Below are 27,547 nucleotides of genomic sequence, written 5' to 3' on the forward strand. Positions count from 1 at the left end.
AGATAACTGCCCTCAGCGTTCTTTCCTAGACATACTTGTCAAGCGCTTTGTTTCCTTGTTTCTCTGAATCCTTGCTTGTCTCTTAATTTAGACATGACTATTTTGAGGGCTTCGGAAACAGTAGGTGGAAAGGCCATGTCCTTAGACTGATCTGTGGGGCACGGCCGAGCCCTCCTTATTCAGAGGGAGGTTTCGCTGGGTCATGTTCCCTCAAAGCCATTACTGACCTCTCTTTGATCTGCGGGTTGGAAGCAGGGGCTCTCTTGACACTTGGCACTCCCCTCCCCTCCCTGGGCTCTCTCTGTTCCCTTCTCTGCTTGCAAACCTACCCACTCTTGCCTAACTTTGTCTTCTTGTGATATGTGGCTGAAAGCAGACAGTAAAAGCCGGAACCGGCACCCCGACTTTCTGGCATGTTCCTTTGGTGCCTCAGCCTCAGCAGACACCTGGCCTTCCCTGTAGGTCATCACAAGCAGGGTTGGAAGCAGGTGTCCTGCCACTGCTTTTCTGTGGTTCTGCATCTTTCCAGCCGTTTCCTTGGATTGTTACCGGAAGGCCACCGGTTCTTGTGATGCACGTTTCTGGTTCAGTGTCTGTATTAGTTCAGGTAACATTTGTTTCTGGAACAGATGACCCCCAAATCTCAGTGGGTATCTCAAGGGAGGTTTCTCACTCAGGGGAAGCCCCACCAAGGTGATCCTGGTCAGCTGGTGGCTTGGCCCCAAGGGGGGCTTCAGGAATCTAGACTCCTTCCATCTTATGGCTCCTCCTTTAAATTCACCATGTGGTTTGCAAGGTCACCGGAAGGAGGAGGAAGAGCACGGCAGATTGCACATAGGGACTTCCGGTGGGCCAATATTGGCAGTGCCCCTGGCTCAGTCATGTAACCGTACCTAGTTGCAAGGGATGTCTCAGTGGAAAAGGTGAAAATGAGTTTGGGAAAAGGGGCGCTCATGAAGCCTACCTCATATGCTCAGACCCGTGGTGGTGTGCTCACATGTCCTCGGCAGCACAGGCGTGCATTCACACCACACACACACACGAGTGGCTCAGGCTCAGGCTCAGGCGGGTGGACACAAGCCCCATGAAAGGCTCACTTACATGCATACGTCTGTTCTGATTCCCTAATGCCCAAGTCCATGCACTTGGATCCATTGAGGCTTGTGTACACACACACACAGGCTTAGAGATGTGTGCCCAGGTGCACAGGAATGGACTTTGACGGGATGTTCTTGCATGTAAACACACACACACACACAAGACAAGAAAGAGCCCTGCCTGACCTTGGGTCCACCTTGATGTTTGCTGTGGCTATGCTGGGGTGTCCAAGTGGGGTGAGGCTCCATCCTCCAGGCTACCGCACCCAGTGGCATAGGTGGTTGGTTCTGGGCTGGAACAGGTGAGTAAGGGCTGAGAGCTAGCCGGCGCTCTGTGCTCACCCAGCTGCTCATCCTGGTCCTGGGAGCAGGGTGGTGTCCACCAGGAAGACAGAGTGCCTTATTCTGATTGTGCCCAGAGAGACCATGTGCCAAGTCAAGCCCCTGACAAGCCGTGGCCACACTGAGGGGCTCCCTTTTTAACCCACATGAAATGCCCTGGGGGCTATGGCTTTTTGGCCCTCCCAGCCCAGGGCAGGTACCAAGAGCTTATGGGTGGGGCTTTGGCCTCAGTTCTCCATGCTGTGGGTGGGCCCATCCTGGTTGGGTGGGAATGGGGTTCTTGGGTAGGTTTCTAGTCAGGAGCCTCTGTGTCCTGAAGGCAGAAAGAGCTCAGCGGACTGGTGCAGCAGCCCCTAGAGGTAGGGGAGCAGGGGGAGGAAGGGGTGCTCAGGAATGGCCGCTGGTCTCCTTGGCCAGATGGAATTCTCTAGCAAGTGGGGCTTACGTGCCCTGACATTCAACTTAAGAGTAGAGGAGGAGTGGGGTTTGTGATAAATGCGCCTGTGAGTTCTTCCAAGCGCCGCAGCCCCCTGACGTGGGGTAGGGGAGGAAGTGGCCTAGGCTCTTCATCAGACTCCCAGGGGCACCCCATCTCTGGGTGCACCCTTGGAGAGCTGAACCTGGTCCCAGTCACCCCTACAAGTCTTTGCGAGTCTGCTCCCTCCAATGTCCAATGGCCAGGGTGGCCCAGGGAGCCCCTGGTTGGGCTTTCACAGTGAGGAGTCGCTGAGGGGCCTTCTTTTGCTCCAGATCCTCACCAGAGCAAGCTTGCCTGACCCCTCCTGGACCAGTGTATGACCCCCAGGAAAGCCCAGTACCCTATATTGCATGTGACTTGCTGGCCACAGAGCCCAGATTGGCTGGAATGAATCTGGAGGAAGGAGAGAGTGTGGGGTCTTGGCAGCATGCTATCTTGGGGACAGAGTGGGAGCGGTGAGGGGCAGAGATGACAGCTGGTATGGAGGACGTGGGTGAGCACAGGACACCCTCAGGAGATGCTGTCAAAGCCGTGGACAGAGCAGGGCCTAGGGAAAGCTCCTAGAGAAACTAGGCACGTAGGGACAGGGCTAAGACCTGGATATGGAGGCCAGGACACAGCGGGGGTAGAAGGACAAGGACGAGAGTCAATGTGACTAGGCCTGGGAGGGCTCTGGAGCTTGGGAGAGACTGCACAGGGGAAACCTGTGTGCCCCCAGGACCCAAAGAACCAGTGTGTTAGAGCAAATGGCTGCAGAGGGCTCAGGCGGGGCAGGAATTGTCTGTGGCCCAAGGCCTAAAGCCCTTCCCCCTGCCCTCCCCAAGTCTATCTGGGGGTGAGAAAGAGAATAGAAAGATAAGGTCTGTGCCCTGATTGGCCTGATCAGCCCCTCTAGGGCATGACGAGCCCCCTAGCATGGGACTCCTCCCTGGGCCCTAGCATCCAGAGGGCCCTAGGTATGGGCAGCCAGTTGAGGGACACAAGCCTGCCCAAGACAAGCCTGATCCTGAAGCTTCCAGGAGCTGCTGGTGGCCCCATGGAAGACGGAAGGTAGAGATGGCTGTAGGGGAGGGCTGGGGCCATGGAGCAAGGCGGTATCAGGGTGAACTCCACAATGCCTACTGTCTTAGGCCAGGAGAGAAAGGCCATTCAGAACCCAGTTGCTCTGGCCCATGAGAGGGGCTTCCATGCCATCCCTGGATATGAGGCACCGTGTTGGGTGCTAAGGAGATGGGCCTCAAGCCTTCCTGGAAGAGGAGGTATTTGGTTGGGCTTGACGGATGAGTGAGATAACCACAGGGGCAAGGCGTTCTCTGAACGGAAGGCAAAGTACAGGAAGCGGGGAGGGGGTATGGCCCAGCAGGGAGGGGAACCCTGGCATCACTGGACACAGGCTGCCAGCCTCCCCCCAGGAGCTGAAGCGGAGTGTTGTCCTTACCCAGGGACCAGGGTGCTGGGCTGTCCGTAGTGGGTCCAGAGCTCAGGAGGGGCCAGAGGGACAAATTGCTCATCCATAGGCTGGAGGTCTGTGGGAGCCCGGCCTTGGCCTCGCCCTGGGCCTGGAGCCCAATACTTTAATTTTATAGATGAGGAAACTGAGAAGAGAGAGAGAAGCTTGTCCACAGTCACACAGCGTGGCCTCCTGGGTTAGCAACTGAGCTAAGAGTCAAGCAGATTATTGCGGGCATGGGGAGGGGGAATCAGACCATTCCAGGCTCCTTGAGAGACTCGGCCCTAGTGACCTTGGGAAGTCCTGCCCACCCCAGGCCTCTGCATCCTCCTCCATAAAAGACCGATGTTGGACAGTCCCAGCTCCACAGGACCTGCTTGTCTGCTTTTGGCTCAGTTTCTCAGTGAGGCGGAGCCCCAGGAAGGCCAGGTGCCCTGGGGCTTCACAGTCTGGGGTGAACCCTCGCCCAGGGGGAGAGTGGAGTCTGGTGGGAGGAGCAGCCTGAGGAGCTCGGCAAGCTACAAGTTCAATGGCAAGATCTTGGCTGTGGCTGGCTGGCGTGGCCAAGGACAGCACTGCCCGGTTGCTGGCGCTTGGGATGTGAACATCAGCAGTGTTTGAACAGCAAGCGCAGACCCTGGCGGGCTTAGAGTGCAGGAGGATGTGGCAGTGGCAGGTGGCTGGCTTGGCTGCAGTGGGGCCCTGGGATACTTCTAAAGGAGGGGGTAGGGGGTTGTGGAGTCATGAAAACCACACCCTGCAGAGACCAAGGTTAGGGCAGGGCTTGGGTGGAGGGAGAGCTAGAGAGGAAAGCTTCAGCCCCAACCAGACCTAGAGGTGCCCCCTCTAAGAGGAGGAAGACTTCCCCTCAGCCGCTTAGAGCCAGACTCCTGCTGGCTCTACCCCACACCAGTGGGTTGCAGTATTTGGGAAGGGGTAGTAGGCTGATGGGAGTCGTAGTTGTTGACCCAGGGGCTGATGGGAATTGTAGTCCTTATCCCTCCAAGAGCTAATGGGAGTTGTAGTTCCCACCCTTTAGGGCTGATGGGAATTGCAGTTTATGCCCAGAGTACCTCAGTTATAAGACCTAGGGAGAGAGGAGACCTAATCACCCCCCACAAACCTTGCCCACTAGTGTACCCCCGCCCCAACCCTGCCCGGGGCCCTGTATTAGCAAGTGCTTCCTTCCCAGATGGCTGTGTATGTATTTTCTTTTCTTTTTTTGCTTTCTTCTTCTTTCCGTTGTTTTATTATTGTTTGAACAATAATAAGAGGGCCAGAGGCAGTCAAGCCCTGGTCAGGTCCTGGCGGCCCATGGGGGTTCTGGGGAGGGGGAGGGGGGAAGCCAGTGGGGGTCAGAGGTGGAGGGTGAAGAAAGAGAAAGTCGGGGAATTAGGGTTAGCTCAGGACTCACGTGTCCCAGTCCACTTCCCTCCCTCATTCCCACCCCCTCCCCACCTCCCTGCCTCTACATGGCTTCTCACCACCTTGCCCAAAGTCCTATGGGACAGGACCCTTCTCCAGTGTGTCTGTCTCCTCCTTGCCCGCTCTTTCTCATGAACCTTGTCGCCTCCCACCGTCAAGTTCTCATATTCCCATGGCCGGCCAGCAGTTAGCCTTCAAAGCTTCCCATGATCATCCCCTCTCCAGTCCTCTCACCCATGTAGCTGCCAGCCATGAACCTCTTCCCCCAGCCCTCCTTTCCGCTGCCCCCCCCCCACACGCTGACACCAAGTGGCGGTAATAGGTTCTCAATGCCAGCCTGCACTGTGAAGATTTTAGCTTTGTGTTTAATGAGGGGGAGAGGGCACAGTGAGGGAGGAGAGAGAGTATTCAGGAGGAAGCAAGATGTCCAGGGAGAGAAGAGTGAGGGAGGGAGATACCAAACAGATAGACAGAAAACGTGGTACGGAAAAGTTGTTTTTTTCTTATTTTTTCCGGGAGAACCCGCTTACACAGCTCTGTTTGTAATTTTTTTCTTCATGCTAAAATCACACGGCCTATTTGTTGATGTAAGTTGCCTGAATTCCGTGGTATGCTATCTTCTTTTTTAAAAACAAAAGAAAAAAAAAAAAACAAAAGCAAAAAAAGAGAAATATCTAGAAAAAAAAAAAAACCCTAAAAGATACTGTTGTTAGGTTTGTTTAAATGCTGCTCTTGTATCTGTTTTTAAGCCTTAAACCGGTAGAGTTGTTTTTTTTTTTCCGTTTCTTTTCGATTTCCTTTTCCTTTCTGTTCCTTTTGGTTTCTTAAGACAAACAAAAGACCAAAACCCAGTGAGCCACAGAGCCCGTGCGTGGGGCGCCCAGGGCATTTGAGCCGCTGCCCGCTTAAAGCGCAGTGCTCCGGCCGGCTGGCGGGCGGGCGCGGCCCGCTCTAGTCTCCGCCAAAGCCAATTGGAACCGATTTGGGTGTGTGAGGCTGTTATTTCTCTCTCGTGCCGGCCGCCTGCACCCTGGGCCCTCGCTGACACCCTGTTTTTTCTCTTCTCTCTCTTGTTCTAGGAGGAGAGTTAATATTGCCCATTATCACGGAGGACTCCTTAGATCCCCCTCCCGTGGCCACCCGGTCCCCCTTCGTGCCCCCACCCCCCACCTTCTATCCTTTCCTCACGGGCGTGGGCGCCACCCAAGACACCCTGCCCCCGCCTGCGGCCCGCCGCCCGCCCGCCGGGGGCCCGTGCCAGGCCGAGCAGGACGACAGCGACTGCGAGGAGCCCATCGAGGCCTCCGGCTTTGCGTCCGGGGAGGTCTTTGACTCCAGCCTCCCCCCCCCGGGCGCCGGGGCTTTTACACCACCTTCCCCCTGGTCACGGACCGCACCACCCTCCTCTCGCCCCGCAAACCCGCTCCCCGGCCCAACCTCAGGACAGATGGGGCCACGGGCGCCCCCGGGGTGCTGCTGGCCCCCTCCGCCCCCGCCCCCAACCTGCCTGCGGGCAAAATGAACCACCGAGACCCGTTGCAGCCCTTGCTGGAGAACCCCCCCCTGGGGCCCGGGGCCCCCACGTCTTTCGAGCCGCGGAGGCCCCCTCCCCTGCGCCCCGGCGTGACCGCCGCCCCCGGCTTCCCCCGTTTGCCCACAGCCAACCCCACGGGGCCTGGGGAGCGCGGCCCGCCGGGCGCCGTGGAGGTGATCCGGGAGTCCAGCAGCACCACGGGCATGGTGGTGGGCATCGTGGCGGCGGCGGCGCTCTGCATCCTGATTCTCCTCTATGCCATGTACAAATACCGCAACCGCGACGAGGGCTCCTACCAGGTGGACCAGAGCCGGAACTACATCAGTAACTCGGCCCAGAGCAACGGGGCCGTGGTGAAAGAGAAGGCCCCGGCCGCCCCCAAGACGCCCAGCAAGGCCAAGAAGAACAAAGACAAGGAGTACTACGTCTGAGCCCCGGCGCCGCGCCCACTGCCAGCTGCGCCCCTCCCGGGAGGGCCCGGGACAAGGGTGCAGCCCTCTCCCTGCTGGAGCTCTGGGGACCCGCTCCCTGGCTGCCTCAGACTTCTCTCACGAAGAGGAAACGCAAAAAAAACAAAACAAAACAAAACAAAAAAAACCAACAAAAAAACAAAACAAAACAAAACAAAACAAAACAAAAAAAAAAAAAAAGAAAGAAAAAAGAAAGGAAAGAAAAAATGAAAAGAAAGAAAGAAAAAAGAAAAAAATAGAAAAGGAAACCCCGTGCTCGTCCCCTTCCTCCGACGGTCCAGTGAGGCGGCGCTGTCCGTCCTGGGGCTGTCTGTCCCTCTCCGCTCTGCGCCCGCCCCGGGCAGGGCACGTGCTCACAGCCCTGGGTTGATTTATTTTTTTAAGGGGGGAGGGTAGTTTTATTTTGGTGGGGTTGGGCGGGAAGGAAGGCTGGGGGTTTTGTAAAGTGTCCACTACTCGTCTTGTTCATTTCCTCCATTTTTCTTCCTCCCTTGGTCCCTCCTGCCTTCCTTCTCTTCCCAAGCCCTCCGGCCCCCATCCCAGGCTTGCTGTGTCTCTCTGTCCCCTCCCTCCCTCTCCACCACTTCTTCTGTGTGTCTGGTTTCTCCCTTTCCTACCTTTGGGTTTCCAGAGTCGGTGGGAGAAGGGCGGGCGGGTGGGCCCAGTGGCCCAGCGGGAGGGGAGCAGGGACGGGACGGGGCGGGGCAGTGGGGTGGCCCCCCCAAGCGCCCCCGACTCTGCCCACCAGGAGGAGGCGCTGGCCTGGTGCCGCCCAGGGAAGGGGCTCGGGGCCTGGAAAGGCCTGTTGTGTTGTGTGCCGCCGGGCGACGTGCATTGATGGGGAAGCTGCTGGAGGAGCAGGGGTGGGGGGGGGCGGGTGGGAGGGGAAAGGCAACTGCAGATATATATTAAAGACAAATTATCTAGATACCGCGAGCAGCAGCCTGTGGCACCCGTTGGGCGCGGGCATCAGGGAAGAGAGAGAGCCGGGCGTTGCCCGCTGACTGCTGGGGTCACTTCTCTGCCCACGGGCTCCCTGCTCCCCCAGTTTTTTTTCTCTCTTTGTTAACAAATGTGTCTGAGTCTTGGAAAACACCCCAACCCCGGAAATGTGTGGGAAAAGAAAACAAAAACTTTCCAAATCCAACGGTCCTGTGCAGTTTTTTGGGGGATGGGTACTGTTGGGACATCGGTCCTGGCTCTGTTCTGGGGTTTGGGTACAAACTGGCCAGTGAGAGCTGGTAAGTAGCCTCCAGAGTTTTGGGCTGATCACGGTTTGGGGTTCCTGTCTTTGTCTCACCCCCATGTCCCTCCTGGCCTGAGGATGGGGCTGCGGACCAGCTGGTGGGTGGCCTGGGACAGCCCAGCCACCTGAGAGCCTCAGGACAAATCCCCAGAGGCAAGAGCGTCATGTTGCCCCCTAGTGGTTAAAGTGTGTCTATGCTGCTTGTGCGTGGGTCTTGCAAGAGCCCTGGGGTTTCTAAAGCCATTGGGGAAGCTGGTGTTATTCCCGGGTGACAAGAGCTTCAGTGGCTGAGTGTGCATTGACCCCCCTAGTTCTGCCTAATTCCAGAGTCTCTGCTTTTTCTGCATCTCTAAGGATTTGGATCCTATCATTTGTAGCCCTTCCCCCACCCCCCCAACCTCCAGCTCCAGAACCTCCCCCTCCCAGGTGTTTGCTCCTTCCTGGAGACACTGAACAGGGCCACGGTCCCAAACACACTGCAAGGCCTGTCTGTATTTGCTAAGCTCAGTGGCAAGGAGTAGAAACTTACGGCGAGGGCTATACGTACCTGAGGCCCCAGGCCTATGGGCATTCTCTGGGGAGCAGAGTGTGGGAAGTCCTCATCTCCCACGTGGCAGTGGTGGATGGCCACGCCACTGGACACAGGAGCCATGACTCAGCCCTGCTTCTGCCACTCGGGTCTCCTCCACTTTGTGCTGGGGGATCTCACCTCCTTCTGTCTCTGCTTTCTCGTGCCTTTGGCTGGCCATCACCCTTCACCCCTCGGATCTGCTTCTTGAGCTTCCAAACACAGGTGGCTCTGTCGCCGGCCAGTTCCCTCTTGCAGCTTCCAGCTCACAAGTCCAGCCCATGTTTAGGCGTGGATCCCTCTCAGGGTCCCTGGGCTTGATGTCCACAGGAGCTGGGGCTCCCCTGCTCCAGCTCCCCATTCCCATCAGGGAATGAAGCTTTTGCTTGAGGATCCTCCTTAACATGGGGTGTTTCCCCGGGGACCTTTGAGAGCTCTTCCCCAGACTCATGTCACTGGCCGGAGAGTGGGCTCTCCTGTAGCCACCCCCCAGGTGTGCATTTCCATAGACTTTGCCTCTCCTTGCCCTTCTGAACCAACCACCTGGGGAGGCATGGGCTCTGCTCGCCCCCCGCTGCTCACAGTCTTGGAAACTGAGGTCAGCTCTAACCCCCGCTGTGGAAGCCAGGGGGAGGCCCTGACTCAGGGCAGTCTTGCCAGGACATCCTGTCCCTATGCCAGAGATGATCTTGCGCCCGGGTCTTTGACGGCGGCTGCTCTCTCTGTCCAAGGGATGGAAACATCTCAGTTTCCTCTGTCCCATCACCGCTAGCCAAAGAAAACAAAAAGAAACTGGCAGGAGTTCCATGGTGCCAAGAAGGGACCATTCTTTTCCAGAAATTTCTAGAATTGTCCTAAACAGTCTATCAGAGTAAGGGACCGGAAAGAGGGACAGTGCAGGAGTTGGAAGAACAGGTCCCGGTCTTGCTCACTGCCATGTGGCTATAGGACTGGGTGTTTTCCTCTCTGTGTTGGGAGCTAAGAGCTCCTATGAGGGCTTGGTTTTAAGAGGAGAGATTTCTGGACTCTACCATGGACTCAGTTTATCCGTCTGTGAGATATGGTCTCCTCAGTCTCAGCTCCTTCGTCTGGGTATCTGGTGTTGAACTTAACACTGGGCCTGAGCTGAGCTTCTTGGGGTCTGGCTGGCCTGGCAGTGACCCCTAGGAGTGTGCAAACAGCATCTGGGGGTGACTGGAACTCCAGGAACCTCACTCTTGGACACATGGTACTTGCAAGGATATGTCAGGGGAGTCCACTTGGGGAGGATCAAGGACAGAGTTGAGGAGGAAGCTCCAAGTGGGGTCTAGCTGATACCTTGACCTTGAAGACCACACAACCCCCCAGGGGAAGGAACACGAGCTCAGCCAGGGCTGGAACCCTTCTGGGAGGACATCCCTTTCCTGGATCCCTTTCGTCTCTGGAGCCGAAGGAGCCTGCATTACCCTCCCCACACCCCCTTCTGGGAGAGCTGCAGGCCTGGCTGGAGATAGGAGAATGGCTGGAGAGGGTCCTGAAACACTGTCCTGTCCCCAGTGCCTGAGGCCTCTACTGCCATGGGGGGAATGAACCTGTGGGGGTAGTTGATGGGTTCTTCCCACACCCAGTTCCCATGGCTCTTCCATTGCAGGGTGCTGCTGCCACCTCTGGGCTCAGGAGATACCTGTGGGGAGCATCAACAGAGAGGGTGTGGCCCAAGGCCTGCTGTTTGTGTGATGGTGTCCAGCTGGAAAGCGGGTCTGTGACCACTGCCAGGAGAGTCCCCACTCCACCATGGTGATGACACCCCCTAGCTGCCCGAGAGGGGTGGGGCCCTGGAACCTCCCAGGTTCCGGGTCCTGTTGAGTTCAGTGAGGGGAGGACATGTTGGAAGCAGGTAGGTCCTGGGTTCTAGAAGACTGGGACCCCCTGGAAGGGCCAGGAGCAAGTCTGCTCTGAATGTGGGCAGAGGGGTAGCTCTGACCACTTGGTGAACCAGAGAACACTCTAGGGGAGAGGGGGAGCCATTTCTCACCAGCCCTGTGTTCTCTCTTCTGGAAGCTTCTGGACACCAGGGGTCCCCAAGAATGCCGAGCAAGGCTAAGGAAGTAGCTGGGGCTCAGCTGGGCAGCAGGCAGACAGGACCAAAAGTTCCGGGCAGGCTGAGACAAACTTGCCTTTGGGCAGCTTTACAAACGGGATCCCCACTGCCTTTGTCCTGGGGTTCTGCACTGAGGGGCAGCCTGTGATGGCTGAAAGACATGATCCCAACCTCTCTTCCCCTGAGAGGCCCCTGGGCTGTGCTAGAAAGACCAGGCCAGTGAGTGATCCTGTCTCCCGGGGGCAAGGAGCAGCTTTCTGTTTTTCTGCTCATCTGCGTGTACGAGCACAAGTGTTCCCATCGCTGGTGTGTGTGTGTGTGTGTGTGTGTGTGTGTGTGTGTGTGTGTGCGTGTGTGCGCGTGCGTGTCAGGGCATAGCCCTTCGTGGAGCTGCCCAGAAAACAGTGACCCAGGCAGAAGCAGAGGTCACCTGAGCACAGCTCTGGGGTGGTGGGGACCCGAAGGGTTGCAGATGGCTTCTGCCTACACCCACGTTTGTGTTTGGGGGCTCGGGTGTCCACCACCTTCCATCTGAGCCCTTGTCTGGGGTTTTCCTGTAAGGGGTGCCAGGGGACTCCATGGGGCCCTGGCTGGTTCTGAGAGCGAGGTGTCAGCTTCAAGAGGCTTCACTGGCTGCCCGGTTTTACAGTCTGAGGCCTGGGGGGGAAGGGGATGTCGTAGCCAGGGCTCTGGAGACCGGGGCTGAGCTCTTGCTTCTCTGCTCCCAGCTGCAGGTCGCAGACAGTCGCTTTCTCTGAGCCTTACTTTCCCATCTGTAAATTGGGCTGTCTTCCTTGAAGGGTTTGGGAAAAGATAAGGCGATGCCTTGGGTACCAGGGGGATGCCCAGCGCACAACAGGCTGCAAAGGGCCGACACGCTTTGGCCTGGGAAAGGGCCAGCCCCTTGAGGAGCTCCCCAGAACTCTCCGCCTTCCCCACCATCCCCACCCCTGACGGCTCATCCCTGGAGTCAGCTGGGGGCTGTCATTGTTCCTTTATTTCCTCTTTTGTCTCCCTCAAACCAGGGGGCCTCCTGCCAGGCTCTGTGTGGGAGCTGGGGCCAAGGGGTGAGCAGGCCACCCTAACCCTCTGGGCATGTCAAGGCTGGCCGGGTGGGGCTCTGGTGCGGGGCCAGGACTGCGGGTAAGGATTTCACTATGGCCTCGGGCTGGACCCTGGCCATATGGTGGAGGCCATTGCCATGGGTCTGGGAGGGACTCAGTCAGGTAGAGGAGGGGTGGGGAGGATTGGCTCTGTGGCTGCAGTGTGGAGAAGGGGACCGGAGGCCAGCACTGTCTTTTGGGAACTGCTGAGGATCTGAGACTTGTGCGGGGCTCTGGGGCCAGCGCGAGGAGCTGGGGAAGTTTTGACCTTGGGTGATGATGCCGTCCGAGCTTGGAGGGGGGCCGTGGGCCGCTGAGGGCCGTGAGCAGTGGGGAGGGGAGCGGGGGGTGACAGCTTCCCAGGGTCCCTGCTCCTTCTCGCAGTCACGAGGGAGAGTCCTGTGAGGGTGCACAGGGCAGCCGGCAGCCAGAAGCCATCCTCTTGGGCTTTCTCTGTGGAAGGTGGCTTCTCAGGCAGAGAGAGGCCGCCCCTGCGTCCTCTTCTAGAGATGGGGGCCTTTGCGGTCCTGCCTTCTCCAAAGGAGAGAAGTGCCCCTCCCCGTGTCACTTTGCAGAATTCCCGGGAGGCTTAAAAGTGTGTGGATTTCAGGACAGTGGGTCCTGGAGCGCTGTGCGACGTCTTCTTTACCGCCCTGTTCAGACACGAAGGACAAGAGGCTTTTGTCTCCTGGGTGCAGCGTGACCTCTGAGCCCTGCACTGTGGCCCTCCTGAGGACTGGGGCAGGACTCCTGCCCTGCTCTCCCGAGCCCAGGAAGGAGCTTCCTGAGAGCGTCCTGGGGAGGGGGTGACGATGACAGCCCTGCCAGCCATCCAGGGGTTTCAGCAGGAGAGTCTGGGGCCTATGAGGCCACCCAACAATGCCCATCGCACCCTTGGCCCTCCCCCTTCCGAAGGACTACACACATCCTTCCCCTTGACCTCTTGTAAGGTGGAGCGGAGGGCGGGCCAGCCATCAGGGCTTCAGATGGTAGCATGAAGGGCCGGAGACCGAGTCCACAGTGTCAGCCAGGAGACCCAGCCTTTGGCCTCCCCCCTCCCACAGATGTACGATGTGACTGAGCCAGACTTCTGTGTCCTGTCTTCTCCCTCTGCCCAGGGGAGGGGGTGGGGGGCAGGGCTGCCCCATTCGGGGCTTCCCTGGGGGTACAAAGAAGGTGGCCCCGGGTGGAGTTCACTCACTGGTTCTGCACATCTTGAATGGTGTCGGGCAGCGGCAGACTCTGGGTCTCCGGGAGCAGGAGAGCAGCCAGGCCGCTGAGCACAGGCACCCCGCCGTACAACAGCAGGGGCAGTGCGCGCCCGTGGATGGCCAGCAGCCGGACCAAAGGCCCCAGGATCGCTCCCCCACGGGCTGCCATCTGGCCCAGCCCCACCGCGGTCATCCTGTCATCGCAGACACACCGGTGAGGGCCCCCCCCACCCCCTGTACAGGGTGGCTCAGGGGTCCAGGCTGAGCCGGGACGCACCTGGGCGGCCCTGAGACCACGTGGAAGGGAGATGGCGGTGGGAACGGCCGAGGCTGGGGAAGGCTGTCCCCACCGTGCCCTCCCAGCCCCGGGCACCCCCTTACCTGAGGACGGTGGGGAAGAGCTCCCCGGTGTAGATGCTGGCGCACGTGAAAGCAGCCCCCACGCTCCCAAGCCCCAGCACGGCCAGGGCTGAACGCAGGGCCCTCATCTCTGTGGACAGAGATGGGCTTAAGCGAAGCCGGTGGCAGGGGCCCCGAGGTCAGATGGGGGCTCTCTCCAGCCCAGGCCCCTTTCCGACCTCCCAGTGTCTGTGACTCAGCTCGACCTGGGTGTCCCCAGAGCACGTCCCGAGGGACCTCATGGCTACATTCACTGTCACCAAATTGCCGCCCACCCTGACACCCGGAGCCAGACCCCGGGAACACTCCTGGCCCCCTGCTCCCCACCGTCTCCCTGCACTCGGGCTCTGAGCCATCTCTCCCGGAAGCCCTGGCAGCCTCCTTCCTAACTGGGCCCCAGCTCTGGTCCAGCGCCCTCTGTTCCTGGCTCAGCGCCCCCAGGTCGGGAAGCCTCGCGCCCCTGCCATGCTCACTGAGGGGCACGAGCGTGTTGGCCAAGACGCAGAGTCCTGACAGCACCAGGGACCCGGCCTGGGTGGGCCGGCGGCCCAGACGGTTCAGCAGCAGCAGGGTGACTATCTTGGCCGGGATGTCCACGACCCCGATGAGGAACTGGAGCAGGAAGATGTTGCTACCCAGAGCCTGCAGATCCAGGGCCAGGCCGTAGAAGGTGAAGCCAAAGGCGAACCTGCGGTGGGGGCCGGTCGCATCAGGCTGGGGAAGAGCTGCCCAACGGCTCCTGTGTTCCCAGACCTATTTCCACCCTCCTCCAGCAGGCTCCGTGTAGCGGTGGGGTGGCCTCTGTAGACCACCTTTCCCTGGGCCTCTCTGTGAGGCCAATGGGGAGCCCTGATGGGAGGCACAGGTGCACCGGCCCAGGAAGCCTGGGTGGGATATTCCCTCCTCCCTCCCTCTGGGTGCCACATCCTGTCCCGTCCATGCCTGCGGCTTCTGCTGAGTGTGTCTTTCCCCCTGTGACCTCAGCGGTGCCAGTCCTTGCAGGGTGGCACTGACTCTTGGGCTCTGATAATCCCCCTCCCTCCGCCCTGACCCCTCCAGACCAGGCAGGTGGGCGCTCTCCTTCCCAGCTGGCTGGGTGGTTCAGTACCCGCCCCCCAACTTCCTCCTGGAGCCTGACCACTAGAGGGGAGGTGGCCGTGCTGGCAGGACCGTGGGCCGACAGGGGAGTCATTAGAGGCCCCTTGACTGGATGCCAGCCAGAGCCCTGATTCCAGGGTCTCCAGTGGGGGGATGGAGGGTGCCAGGGACAGCCCGAGGCAGGCCAGAGGCAGAGGCTGGGGTGCCAGGCAGGGCGGGGTGGAAGGGGCGTCCGTCTACCAGCACAGAGTGGAGGCGCAGGTCCGCAGGCGCAGTCCAGGCGTGCAGATCAGGGTTCCCAGGCTGGGGGGGGCCTGGCTCGCACTCAGCTCCTCCTGCATGGTTGACAGCAAGACCTGCAAGGGTGGGGTGGGGGCGCCCCGTCAGCACTGGGAGCCCTGTGCCAGCCCTCCTCCCCCTGGCCCTCCTCCTCGGGGGGCTGGGCGGGGGCAGGGACAGGGTCCAAGGGTTGAGCTCACCTCGGTGGTCAGCGTATCCTCCACCTCCCTCTTCCCGTTGATGGCGGCCACCCTCCGCAGCTCCCGCAGGCCCGGCTCCAGCCTGCCTGTGATGAGAAGCCATCGGGCAGACTCTGCCAGCCACCTGCAGGGGGCGGGGGACGGGGGGGGGGGGGACATGGGAGGAGACACTGCCGGTGGCTCCCAGGGCCTGGCCCGCAGCCTCACTGCCCCTCTGTCTCCTTCCGTCCCCGGGGGTGGTATCACTGGTGCCCACAGGCCCCAGGCTCCGGGAGGCCACGCCATGTGACACCCTCCTCTCCCTATAGGCCACCCTTTCTGCCTTTTTCCTTCTCCCTCTCGGATTGTGGAGGCCCTGGCCCCCACCAACAACCCGGTGGCCTTTCGCTTGCCTCACCTGGTAACCAGGCCTGGAGGAACCCGTGTGCCGTAAGGACCCCCCCGTGGTTACAGGACAGCAGACCTGTGAGATCCCCCCCACCCCGCCAGGGTCCCCTCCTGTCCTGGGCCTCCCTGCTGTCACACAGCCTTCCTGCGGGCTCCTCCCCCAGGGGCCCCTCCTTGCAAACGACTTCATGCCCAGCCAGGGGCTCACGCCTGGGGCAGGGTCTTTGGTCCTGATGTCACCAGGCCCCTCCACCTGCCCCCAGGCAGCCACCACTTCCTGTCACCCTCCAGTACATCTTGCACCTGACCCCGCCCCACTGCCCTTGCCTCACTTTGGACCCTGTGGTCCATGCCAGGACGTTAGCGAACCCGACACATCCCAGCTCCCCCTCCTCACGCCAGGACTCAGCCCCTAACTCTAACCTCACCCCTGCAGCCCTCAACAGCAGCCCAGACTGCTTGTACCGGCCTAGCCCACTGAGTCCCCGGTCGTGCCCACTGCGCTCCACTGGCTCTTGCCTCCGGGCCTCTGCTCATGCAGGCCCCCCCAGCCAGGCCCCCCTTTCTCCCAGGAGCAGCAGCCAGGGGTGGGGCCGCCTGCTCCAAGTGTACAGGGCCCTGAGGTCCTCCAGGGTTGGCAGAACCAGGGAGAGAAGGGGGACCCAAGGCACACGTTAGAGTTGACAAGACCCGGTGACCTGCTGAACTTGAGGTGGGAGGGGGAGAGGGATGGGGAGGAGGTGTCATGGTGACCCTGACTCTGGGACCTGGTGGGTGGGGGCTGCTATCCCTGCTACAGGAGCCTTGGAACAGAGCCGGTGTGGGGGCGTGATGCCAAGACCCCGTCACGGAGATGTCACACAGCGGGTGGCAAACGGGAGGCTAGAGTCCCGGGAAGAAGCAAGACCCACGAGGGAATTCGGGGTCTGCAGCACATGGAGGGAGTCAGAGCTGGGGGCGCCCAGTTGGGTGGCCTGGGAGAGAGCACTGGCACAGGAGCACCCCCCTCACCGCTGCAGGGGCCATGAGCCGTGCCAGGCCAGCATCAGCCTCAGACAGCCAGGAGGGGTGCCCTGGACTCCATTTCACTGACCTTCGCCCTTCGCCCTCCGCCCCCCGCCCCCCCCCTCCACTCTGCTGGTACGGGGCTTAGCCCGCAGAAGGCCACCTGTCAGGCAGCACCATTTCCGAGCCAGCGCGCCAGGTGTGGTTGTCTCCTGCTCTGGAGAGTGACTGCGAGTTAGGTGCTTAAGGCTCTGTTGTAAGAGCTTTGGGCTCCATCTCGTTGGGCTTGAAGAGGTGCGTGAGTCAGCTCTCCTTCCAGTACAGGAGCCCCGTCCTCCCCTGGGCTTCTGCTGGCCTTCCCTCTGCAGTGACCACAATGGCCTTGCAACTAAGTTGCTGGCTGTGTAGGTGAATGAGCCAGGCTCAGCTCTGCCCTAAAGGGCATCCAACCATCCATCCATCTACTCACTAGTTTATCATCCATCCATCTCTCTGTCTGTCTGTCTATCCATTTCATCCATCCACCCAGGAGGCCATCCAACAAATATTTACTCCGCACCTACTCTGTCTCAGGAGCTCAGCAAGAGTCATGCCTGATTTATTTCAGGGCAGCGCAAGGGCTCCCTGACCACTCACACACGAGAGCCCGGTGTGGGTGCCGGGAGTCCCCTCTGACCACTGGGTCTCCATCCCTGTTCTTTAGTAACAAGGTCGGTACATAAGGCTGCCCGGGGTTTTGTGTGCGCACGTGTGTGCTGTATCTTTGCATCTTACCCTACACGTGCCAAGGCGAGCAGGAACTCAAGACGGAAAAGGGCCAAGAAGTGATGGGAAGGACGGGCTGGCAGAAGGATGAGTAGAGGAGGCGGCACTGGGAGCAGCAGGGAAGGGAGTGGCGCCGCCAGCACTTGGGTGAGCATCGTGGGCCGGTGGCCGTCAGTGGAGCCAGGCCCCTGGGCCTCCCATCTGGCTGTGCTCCCGGCCTCCTGCACCCCCAGCCCTCTGCTCCCGGGGTGGGGGGGGGCAGGTCTCTGAGGAGGGGGGATGGCACCCACCAGGAGTACAGGAAGCAGAGGAAGAAGGGGGCGGAGACCGCCAGCTGCAGCAGGGCCCAGTCCCGCACACCGTAGGCCACGCCGCCCATCAGGACGTGGCCGAAGCTGAAGCCCAGGGTGTTTAGGGTCATCATCAAGGCTCGGGCACGTGCCGATGTCCACTCCATCACTGCAAGGACACCACCAGGGTCAGCGGGGAGCCTGAGCCAGCCTTCCCTGCAGGGCCCGGGCCAGGGGACCTACGGAGCGTGCTGGTGTTCATCATGACGCCTGCCACGCCGAAGGCCGCCAGGAAGCGGAGCAGGCAGTACACGGGGAAGGTGGGTGCGAAGGCAGCGGCCGTGCCCGATACGGCCATCTGAAGGTAGTTCCAGGTCAGCACCAGCCTGCGCCCGAACCTGCGGGCACACAGACACACAGGTGGCTGGATCCACGGCGCCCCATAGCACTAGCCACGGGGCTCTGGACACCCCTGGTTTTGCCTGTCAGGCAGAGGTGGAAGGGACCTTAGTTATCCACCCACGGAAGGCTTGGCTGCACGGGCAGAGTCGCCAAAGTCCAGGCAGCTCTAAGGTGCGCTGGGCACAGAGGAGCCCCCTGCCAGTGGGAGCAGCACCGGAAGGCAGGCTCGGGGCTCAGCGGATTTCAGCAGTGAATGCGGGATCGGACAGATGACCCTCTCCAACCCCAGAGACTTGGGGAAGCCATGGCCCAGGGTGAGTCTGAGGCTCGCCCAGCGCCAGAGCCAGGAGGTGTCAGGAGCGAGACCCATGCAGATGTTGTGGCTGGCAGCGGGGCGCTGTGGGAGCATGGGGGGCAGGGCGCGAGGGAAGGGGGGCTGCCAGAGCCAGGGGCACTCACCTGTCGGAGATGTGGCCACACACGGCAGCTCCCACCAGGATTCCTGACAGGTAGAGGGACTGGGCCATGGGCTTCAGGGCGTGGGAGTCACACACCAGGTCCCACTGGTGAGAGAGGAGTAGGAGCCGAGCCCGGAAGGGAGGGGGCGGAGGCGCTGGGTGGGAAGCCCCGTGTGAGCTAGGTGGGGGAGGGTGGCCTGCGGACCTCTAGGGTGGTAGGGCCGGGCTGTCACCCTGTTGTCCTCTGGTCCAGGGTCAAGCCCTCTCTAGACTTGTTTGCTCTCCCCTGAGGCACCCACTCTGCAGGGCGACCCTGAGCTGGGGCCTCGCCCCCACTCTCCTGGGCTTCTCTGGTTCTACAAAGAGCCCCCTTCCCCTTGCTGGGATAGGCTGCCCCTTCCTCTTGCCCAGATTTGACTGGACTCTGGGGGGGGGTGTCACCTGCCCCCTGACACAGGCGGTGGGGAGAGCTCCCTGAGTCACAGCTGATCAGGTCCAGCCCAGCTCTCGGCACCATCCACTCTTCCACAAGCCCAAGTCCCCTGCTGACTCCCCAGACTCCCCCTCTCCCGTAGGGCAGGAGATGTGCTGGAAGAGGGGCTGGAAAAGCACCTGTGGAGGAGGTGGGTCCCTCCCAGGACTGGGCCATTCTGAGTCCAGCCAAATAGGAGCTCTGACCTTGGCTTCTCAAGTGCCGGGACTCAGGGAAGGTGTCAGGAGAGGCTCTTACCTTGGCCACGATGGTGGAGGTGAAGGTGCTGCGGTCGTAGACCCAGCCGTCCACGCACGGCTCCGTGGCAACCTGGCTCCAGTTGGTGGCCGTGGCGTTGGGGTCCAGGAGCTGCCACTGTGGTTGGCGGAAGCGGCGACACTGGTGGGGTTCATGGTTGGGTCCCGGTGGGATAGAAATGGTCAGGAGGTCCTTGGGGCCCAGGGCCCCAGGGACACTGGCCTGGGCAGTGCTGTTGTCCAGGAGGGGCACCCAGCAGCGGTGGTTGGGCACGGCGGCCGAGAAGTTCTCCAGCATGCTCTGAGTGGTCAGCCACACAATGGGGACCACCAGAGCCACCATCTGGAGAACCTGGAACCTACCCAGGCCACCCACTTGGTCCAGGAGCTCAGAAAAAGCCATGGAGCCCACTCGGGGGGACCAGTGGAGTGCCCACCTCACAGAAGCTGGCCCAGGGCCAAGGAGCCGATGCAGGGAGGTTGTTTCTCCCACAGCAGCACCTGCTTCATCAGCCAAGAAGTCTGGAGCATGGCAGAGGCCACCCTCCTCGCTAACTCTGGGTCAGGGTTCTTCGGAAGTCTGTCCAGCAACGGTCACTCGTGATGGCTCTGACTGGGTCCAGGAGCTGTGAGGTGTGATCCTGAAGCCACCAGCATCCTTCCAGAGATGCAGCTGGCCCCAAACCTCCAGGAGAAGCTGGTTATAGGAAGCAGGGAACATAGAGACTGAAAGCACCCAGACTGGAATTAAACTGTGACCAGGTGACATTTACGGAACAGGGGTCAGAAATCAGTCAAAGTTTAACCCAGCTCTGAGGGAGGCCCAGGGGCAGAGCACAGTGGTTCCTGCCTGGCGGGGAGGCCTGGCCAGGGACACCTGGTCTCTGACAGGTGTGGGGGACGCTTTGGCAGGGCTGCTGCTGTCCCCCAGCATCCCTGCCCGCCTCACAGTGGGGACTATCCAGGGCTCATGCAGAGAGCTGCTGGCCGGGGACCTTACTGATCCTGGGACTGGTGTGAGCCAGGAGTGACATCTGTGGGCTTCAAGGACTTCAGCTTGTGTGTGTATGAGGGGGGGTGCTGGGCCCAAGTCAGCCACCTGCACCCCCACCTCCCCCGATGTGGCCCTGCCCTCCCCCACCCTCTACCTTCCCCTCTGTTGTCTGCTGCCACTGATGCCCATGCTCCTTAGCTGTCCCTCTCTCTGAGCCCTTCACAGGGCTCTGCCGCGTCAGCAGATGTGTGTGCGTGATGTGTGGCAGCTGGGGGGAGGGGCAAGGGAGCAATCATGGTTTCCCAGCCATTTCTTCTCCTGCACTTTGAGGTATGAGGCCGCCTATTTCAGGAGTAACTCCCTTCCCCCGGCTTTCTGTCTTGCCCACCCTCCCTCTGCCCGTCCATACAGCACACCAGGTACAACCTCTTTGCCTTCCTGGCCTCTGTGCCCCAACTCCTCCCATCACTTCCCCAGTGTCCCCTGGGCCGGCTCAATGGGCTCCCATCCTTGCTCCTGTCCTTGCCGATGCTCCCAGCCTGGGCTCAGCTTTGGGCCACATCCTATAGACACTACAAGTGCCTCCTCCTCCAGGAGGCTCTGCTGGCTTATTCCTGCTGTCCTCCTGGGCTCTAAGTCAGGAGTGGAGCCCCATCTTCGCACTGGCCTGCACCCTTCTATCACTGTCCGACTGGTCCCATTTCCAGCCAGGTCCTGGAGGGCAGGGACACTTCCGTAGGGTGTCTTTGGGATCAGCACGGATTTGGACAGCAGGTGCAGGCCTGCTGGTTTTCATAGCAACTTCTTTTTTTCTTTTTTTTCCCCCGAGGATCAAATCAACATATACACCTTCTGGAAATTTCAGAAAATATGGAAAGGTACAAAGAAAACAAAGATCAGTCCTAAACTCAGCAACCAGGGATCGGCACTGTTGACACTTGGGAGTAAATACATCAGGAGCCTGCTCTGGTCATTTGCACATTCAGCTTCTTCATTCTGGGCTGCAAACCAGGCTCAACCTCTCCTCTTGTAAAACCCAAACAAAAAGCCTCTGACTTTAACTAGCGATTCTAACCTGTTCACATTTATTGGAATTACTGTCATGTGTGGACTTCTGGTATGTTTTCGTCTTTGCCGTATTTTCCCTTTACATCTTGGTTTCCTTGTTGCTATTGTCTACTGAACCCACTGCATTTTCTTGCTCTATTTTTCTTCTGTCTTGGTTGGGCGATGGCGCATGGCATTTCAGTTAGCCTTCTATGGGAGCAGAGCCTCCCAGAGCTATTTTATGCCCCTCCTCTTCCATCCTCTCTCAAAAGATGTCCTTTCTCCTTATTTCACTAAGGAAATAGAAGTCATCAGAAGCCAACAGTCTCATTCTCTGACCTGCCTCTGGGCCCCCCCCATTCTGCCTTTTTTCCTGCCATCTTGATGGCCCATGTGCTTCCCTCCTCATGGCCCCTTCACCGTGTGCCCTGCGACCCACCTCTCCACCTGCTCCAGCCTCCTTGGCTTCTGTCTTCCCCTCCCTACTGGATAGTTCCCTCCAATGTACACATATGCCAGTTTCTGGGGTGCCTGCCTGGCTCAGCTAGAAGAGCGTTTGACTCTTGATTTTGGGGTCATGAGTTCAAGCTCCACATTGGGGTAAAGTTTACTTTAAAAAATAAATTAATTTAATTTAATTTTTTTTTAAAAGCCCAAATATGTCACCCCCCCCCCCCATCCTCAGGAAAATCCTTCCCTTTTTATGGCTCTTTTCGGCACCCACCTCTTTTCCTGTTACCATTTCTAGACAATTCCACAAAAGAGTTACTGGCCTTCACCTCCAATTTTTCTTCCCATTCTTTTTGGGACAGATTCCCATCCGGTTTTTGTCCGTGTCACACCCCAGGCCCCAGTGACCTCACTGCTGATGTATTTGGTGACTTTTACTTGAGTCAGCACAGCTTCTGGCCCGTCTCCCTCTGGACGGTGCTTCCCAGGCCAACACCTTCTGAACCTGATTCTGTCTCCTTTGCTGGTTCCTTTTCTTCCCCACACAGTCCCAGTCCTTGGCCTTCTTCTCTATTGTTGGCACATTTCACATCTTCGAGGACCTCTTCTTGCAAGGTTCGGCTTTAATCCAACCGCCTAAGCTTGGGGGTGTCAGCAGGTGGGGGTCCTGGGGAAACTGACAGAAGCTGGCAGAAGGGTGAGAATTCTTCTTTTTGCTCTTTTTCAAAGTTTAAATTCAATGAATTAACATATAATGTTTTATTGGTTTCAGAGGTAGAGGTCAGTGACCACCAGTCTTATGTATCACCCAGTGCTCAATATGTCACGGGCCCTCCTTAATGCCCGTCACCCAGTCCCCTGTCCCCCCAACCCCCTCCCCTCCAGCAACCCTCCTTTTGTCTCCTATGATTAAGAGTCTCTTATGGGGGGCGCCTGGGTGGCTCGGGGGGTTAAAGTCTCTGCCCTCGGCTCAGGTCATGATCTCAGGGTCCTGGGATCAAGCCCTGCATCAGGTCCTTAGATCGAGCCCCACATTGGGCTCTCTGTTCCGTGGGGAGCCTGCTTCCTCCTCTGTCTCTACCTGCCTCTGCCTACTTGTGATCTCTGTCTGTCAAATAAATAAATAAAATCTTAAAAAAAAAAAAAAAAGAGTCTCTTATGGTTTGTCTCTTTCTCTGGTTTTGTCCTGTTTTATTTCTTCCTCTCTTCGCCTATGATCCTGTTTTGTTTCTTAAATTCCACATATGAGTGAGATCATGTAATAGCCTTTCTCTGACTGACTTGTTTCACTGAGTATAACACCCTCTAGTTCTATCCACATCATTGTAAATGGCAAGATTTCATTTTCTGATGACTGAGAAATATTCCATTGTATGTCTACACATACAGACCACATCTTTATCCGTTCATCTGTCGATGGACATCCAGATTCTTTCCATAGTTTGGCTATTGTGGATATTACTGTTATTAACATTGGGATGTTGGTGCAAAGGGTGGGAATTCTTACCAGAGTCAGCTCTCCCGGATCTCTGTGGAGCCATGTTGAAAAGGAAGGTACAATTTCACACTGTCCCTTCCTTCCCAAATCCACACTCTTGTGAATTCAGGTTCCTGTTGGCTGTCCATCTTTTCTCTCCCGCGGACAGCTATAGCCTCCTTGTCTCCGGTTTCGTGTCCTGAGAACTTGCTTGACTTCCTGTCTAGAAGGGGGTGCAAGTTATCAGTCCTTGCATATGCAGCCATCAGGTTGGGGTCCCCCAAATATGGCCAGACAGAAACTTGGGTTGCACGCCATTTGCAACTGGGGCCGTCCAGCCTGTTGCCAGCTCTCAGGGGATTAATCTCAGTCCTCCTTCTTTCGGCCATCTTTGGGGGTGGCTCTGGATCTTGGGAGGGTCCTATCTTTTGAACTGTCTCTGGGGACACCTCTTCCATTCCTGGAGTCCTTCGGTACTGCCTGGAGTCTTTTCTCTCTGTTCCCACTGCAACTTCACAAGATACTCGAAGGGATTAAACTGTAGCCGGTCAGAAGTTGATCACAGTGGAAGCTGATATTCAGAACGGGATAGGAAATTTTTTTTTTTAAAGATTTTATTTGACAGACAGAGATCACAAGTAGGCAGAGAGGCAGGCAGGGAGGTGGGGGAGCAGGCTCCTTGCTGAGCAGAGAGCCCAGTGTGGGGCTCAATCCCAGGACCCTGAGATCTTGACCTGAGCCAAAGGCAGAGACTTCACCCACTGAGCCACCCAGTCGCCCCAAGGGATAGGAAATTTTTGAAGGAACTTCTCCCCTAAGCAAAAATGAAACTGTAGCCAGAGAGAAAGAAGTCCTTCCAAAGACAGACAGTTCTAAATTTAGAGCACAGGAATTTTTGATTTCCGTCCCAGCTCAGGATCTTCTCCCTGATGAGAGGAAGCAAATTGAATATAATGTAGCTGGACGGCGCGGGGGGTGTGTGGTGGTGTGATCCCCTAGATATGGTTAGGACTGAAAGGCATTTTGAGTCCTGGACTGGTGAGCTCACCTAGGGAGCAACCTTTCCCCCCCCCCGCCGGAGAGGGGGCCGAAATGGGGCCCCCCCCTAGTTTTTAGAGGTCCGGAAGAGGAGGAGCCTGCAAAAGCGAGTGGTTTCAATTACGATGGAGGGGGAAGAGAGCGAAGAGGAGCACAGAGTGGGTCAGGAGGGCTGAAGGAGATCACGTCGTAAAAAGGCGTAGGTAGCATCCCCTGCCCACAACCAGCCTCCGAGAGCATCAGGTGTTCCCAAGAGCTTGCGTCCGGCCCCAAAAATGGGCACAGACACCGTGTTCATCAACATGGGTTTTTTTTTGGACCTGGGGACGCACCGTGGACATCTTTCTGGTCGGATCGTGCAGCAGGGTTTTTTTGTGATTCCTCCCAACCCCCGATGTCCTGCAGTGACAGCAGCTGCCTCTGGTCCCAGGCCAGGCCAGGAGAAAGGGCAGGCAGGAGCACTTACTGTCAGTGACTCAGCAAATTCCCCAGGCAGCTAGCAGGGCCGGCGGAATCCAGGCAGGTGGCTGGAGGAGACGGTGGCCAGAGCCAGCTGGGCTTGCTTCTGCCTCCAGGGCCCCCAGAACTCGGGCCACAGTATGCAGGTGGCATTAGAGTCTCTGCTCTCCTTCTGCCACCCCTGCCCCCGCCCCGCCTTCCCTCATCTCCGTGGGCTGGATTCTTGATGACTCTCCTGGACAAGCACTCTGGGTCCGGCCCTGTGAAGGTGTCAGCCGGCCTCCAGCTTGTCATCCCTGTGCGAGGCCTTCGATGACACCCCAGTGCTTCAGAGGCAGACCAAGCGGCCTGGAGCCTCCTTCTGGCCCCCAGGGCACCCTCAGAGCCTTCACTGTGCTGCCTTTTTCCCAGGGCCTGCGCCACAGAACACGGCTCGTTCCTAAAATGCCCTGCACGCTGTCTCCTCTTGTTTGCTCTTCGTCCGTCTGTCCGGGAGCCACTGCTGCCAGCCCCACCCCCCCCTCCCAGCTTCTCCCCTGCTGCCCCTGCTGTGGCTTTGACCTCTTCCCTCCACCAGATAATGGCTCCATACGTCCTAAGGGCCTAGTTCGAGTCCTGGTGCCCCTGACAGTGCCCAGGGCAGGACCCAGTGTGCAGACCAGGAGCCTGGGCACAGTGCGGCTTGACAAGCCTCTAGTTCCTCCTCTGTGGAAAGAGCATTACAGACCCCACTTCACAGGGTTGTTTCTGGGGTGAGAAGTCCTGGTTCTCACCTTCTCCAGACACCCCAACACCCACGCGCTGGTGCCTAGCGTTCCAGCGTCTCTAGAACCTCTGAAGATCTGGTCTCCTAGTGGTTCCTGGTTCCGAACAGCTATTTTGGGCGGGTCTGAAAGTCTGGAACGTTCCTTTCCGGAAGAATATGGTGGCCCCACTGCTTCTCATCACTAAAAACTATGCCCCACACGAGGCCACAGGCTCATCTCAGAACTCCCCTTGGAACAGCTGAGAGTTAACCCAGTGTCTCGTGAAGACGATGGTGAGGGGCTTGTACCTCACAGTCGTGGAGTCTTTATTCTGTGTTGGAGACGATTCTAAATTCCCTGCCTGTATCAACTCATTTAATCCTTCCAACAGCCCTTCCAATGAGATATCCCATTCTTTTTTTTTTTTTTTTTAAGGATTTTATTTGACAGAGAGAGAGAGAGAGAGAGGGAACACAAGCAGGGGGAGTGGGAGAGGGAGAAGCAGGCTTCCCGCTGAGCTGGGACCACCTGCTAGAGCCATCGTCCACGCTGGCACCGCTGGGCAGGGGGCAGCCGAGAGCGGGCAGCTCGGACCCATTGTGGGGAGGTGGCCACGCTGTGGCTTTAATTGGCCCTCTTGTGCGAGCTGCGGCGGCCTTGGCCGCAGCCCCCCTGACTGCAGCCCCCGGCCCAGGTGCCTCCAGCCTGTTGAACAAAATCGCTTTAAATAGGTCAAGGAGAGCGCTGGGCAGCTTCCCTTTCATGTGCCCGACGGCGCACGTCTGGCCCTCCTGCACCAAAGGGACTTCGCTCTCCTTGCTGTGTCAAAAAGATATTTCATGTTAAAATTCAACGGAGAGATGTTAACCAGCCGTCGGAATAAGACTCGTCAGAGCACGGGCTGCTCCAACAGGCTGAACTTTGCCACGCTCTGTGCAGGGCTGGGCCCACCGCAGCCGCTGGCTGGCACATTTTAACAAGGTCGGGTGCAAACACCTCCCCCGCCCCCCGCCACCGGGCCGCAGAGCTTGTAGTCCAGAGAAGTGATTTTAGGGGGGTGTGAGGACAAGCTGGAGGTTTGGGGGGTGGGGGACGGCAAGACAGGGATTTTGGCAAAATCCCTCTCATTTCACCTGGAAAACACAGTGGCGGGATTTGGCCGGTGGTGGGCAAACACACTGTGAGATCGGGAGTTTTCTTTTCTGCTTCTGGGGATGAGAAGCGCACAGCTAGCGATCAGAGCAGCTGGCGCCCGCCGGGTTTTTAACAAACCCATGAATTCTTCTGAAACGAGGGGCCCTGTGGTCCGAGGTTATGCAGGAAGACTCTGGAGTTGGCCGCTTGGGTTTAAATCCCTGTTCTGCCCAAGCTGCGTGGCCTTGGGAAAGGAGTTTAACCTTTCCGTGCCTCAGTTTCCTGCTCTGTAAAATGAAGGTGATGAGAGTTCTGATCTCATAAAGCTCCCGTGAGGCCAGTGTAAGTGGGCACAGATCACCTCTAACAGCCCCCAAAGAGCAGCGAATGGCCGTTATTAATGCGGTCACCAACATCTTTTATTTTTCTGACAGTGAGGATGGGGAGACACCTGGCCGCCCCAGGAAGCTACCTTGAGAAGGGTTCATGGGTGGCTGGGGTTGGCCCAGATCAAGCCCGGGTAGATGTTGTTTGAACGACAGGCCTCGAAGGCCATCCACGGACTCAGGCTGCTGTAAATCTGGGTCAAACTGTGATTCATCTTTCTGAACCCGGCTGGTATCTGCTTGGCCGTTTTGATGGGGAGCTCTTACTTCTGGAGGAACAGTGAGGGGACTGGACCTTGGGGCTCACTCCCCATCCATGCTGTTTGAACAAAGTGCAGGAGGGGCAGCATTTTGGGGAGCAGCGGGCAGTGAAGTCGGGGCTTCCCAGCCTCTGGTTACTTCTTGTCCCTGCTGGAGTCTCTGTCTGCCACGTGGCTTGTGGCTCTCCCTGCGTGTCTGTACTCCAACGCTCTGTATCCTAGAAACCCAAGGCCAGCTTCCAGGCTTTATACGCTCATACTCGCACACGCGTGCCTGCACGGACACACTCACATGTGCGCACGGCTGGCCTCAGTCAGGCAGGTTTGAGGAGACAGAGGGTGCTTTGCCCCGTAGCCATGAGGACATCCGAGTCTGGCTGGAACTCAACAGTCTGGCCTCCTCTCTCCCTCCCCTCTCTCTCTCCTCGGCTTCCTGGCTTCCTCCCGCCCCCAGAGGTCTGCTCCTTCTATCCCAGGACCCTTCTGTCCTCTCCTCTTCTTTGCTGTAGTGTCTCCTGCAAGACCAGGTGTCCTCAGGGT

At 58.4% G+C, this 27,547-nt stretch overlaps 2 protein-coding genes across 2 annotated transcripts in view; one reads left to right on the forward strand and one right to left on the reverse strand.

Moving 5' to 3' along the window:
* The window catches only part of NRXN2 (neurexin 2), a 106,568-nt gene extending 98,625 nt beyond the window's left edge, over positions 1–7,943 (forward strand). Inside the window, 2 exon segments of the mRNA XM_059402227.1 lie at positions 5,872–6,144; positions 6,147–7,943. Coding sequence (XP_059258210.1) covers positions 5,872–6,144; positions 6,147–6,757 — 884 coding nt within the window. The 3' untranslated portion in view covers positions 6,758–7,943.
* A 3,722-nt stretch (positions 7,944–11,665) lies between these two features.
* SLC22A12 (solute carrier family 22 member 12) lies at positions 11,666–19,749 on the reverse strand. The gene is made up of 10 exons (XM_059402398.1): positions 19,018–19,749; positions 18,289–18,392; positions 17,671–17,825; positions 17,428–17,596; positions 14,981–15,104; positions 14,742–14,857; positions 13,877–14,091; positions 13,386–13,494; positions 12,995–13,198; positions 11,666–12,446 (listed from the first exon to the last, which is right to left on the reverse strand). Exons 1-10 carry the CDS (start codon positions 19,417–19,419, stop codon positions 12,383–12,385), a joined length of 1,662 nt encoding a protein of 553 aa, XP_059258381.1. The 5' UTR covers positions 19,420–19,749; the 3' UTR covers positions 11,666–12,382.
* Positions 19,750–27,547: the final 7,798 nt, after the last annotated feature.

The sequence above is a fragment of the Mustela nigripes genome, chromosome 1, assembly GCF_022355385.1.
Source record: "Mustela nigripes isolate SB6536 chromosome 1, MUSNIG.SB6536, whole genome shotgun sequence".
Classification (NCBI taxonomy): Eukaryota; Metazoa; Chordata; class Mammalia; order Carnivora; family Mustelidae; genus Mustela; species Mustela nigripes.

What these genes read in the sequence shown, in the direction of transcription:
- SLC22A12 (XM_059402398.1), bottom strand. Translation starts at nt 19,419, where the DNA reads ATGGCTTTTTCTGAGCTCCTGGACCAAGTGGGTGGCCTGGGTAGGTTC. An exon ending in CCTCCACCATCGTGGCCAAG is followed by an intron (nt 18,393 to 19,017) that starts GTAAGAGCCTCT and finishes CTCTCTCACCAG; the next exon opens with TGGGACCTGGTGTGTGACTC. An exon ending in GATGAACACCAGCACGCTCC is followed by an intron (nt 17,597 to 17,670) that starts GTAGGTCCCCTG and finishes GTGTCCTTGCAG; the next exon opens with TGATGGAGTGGACATCGGCA.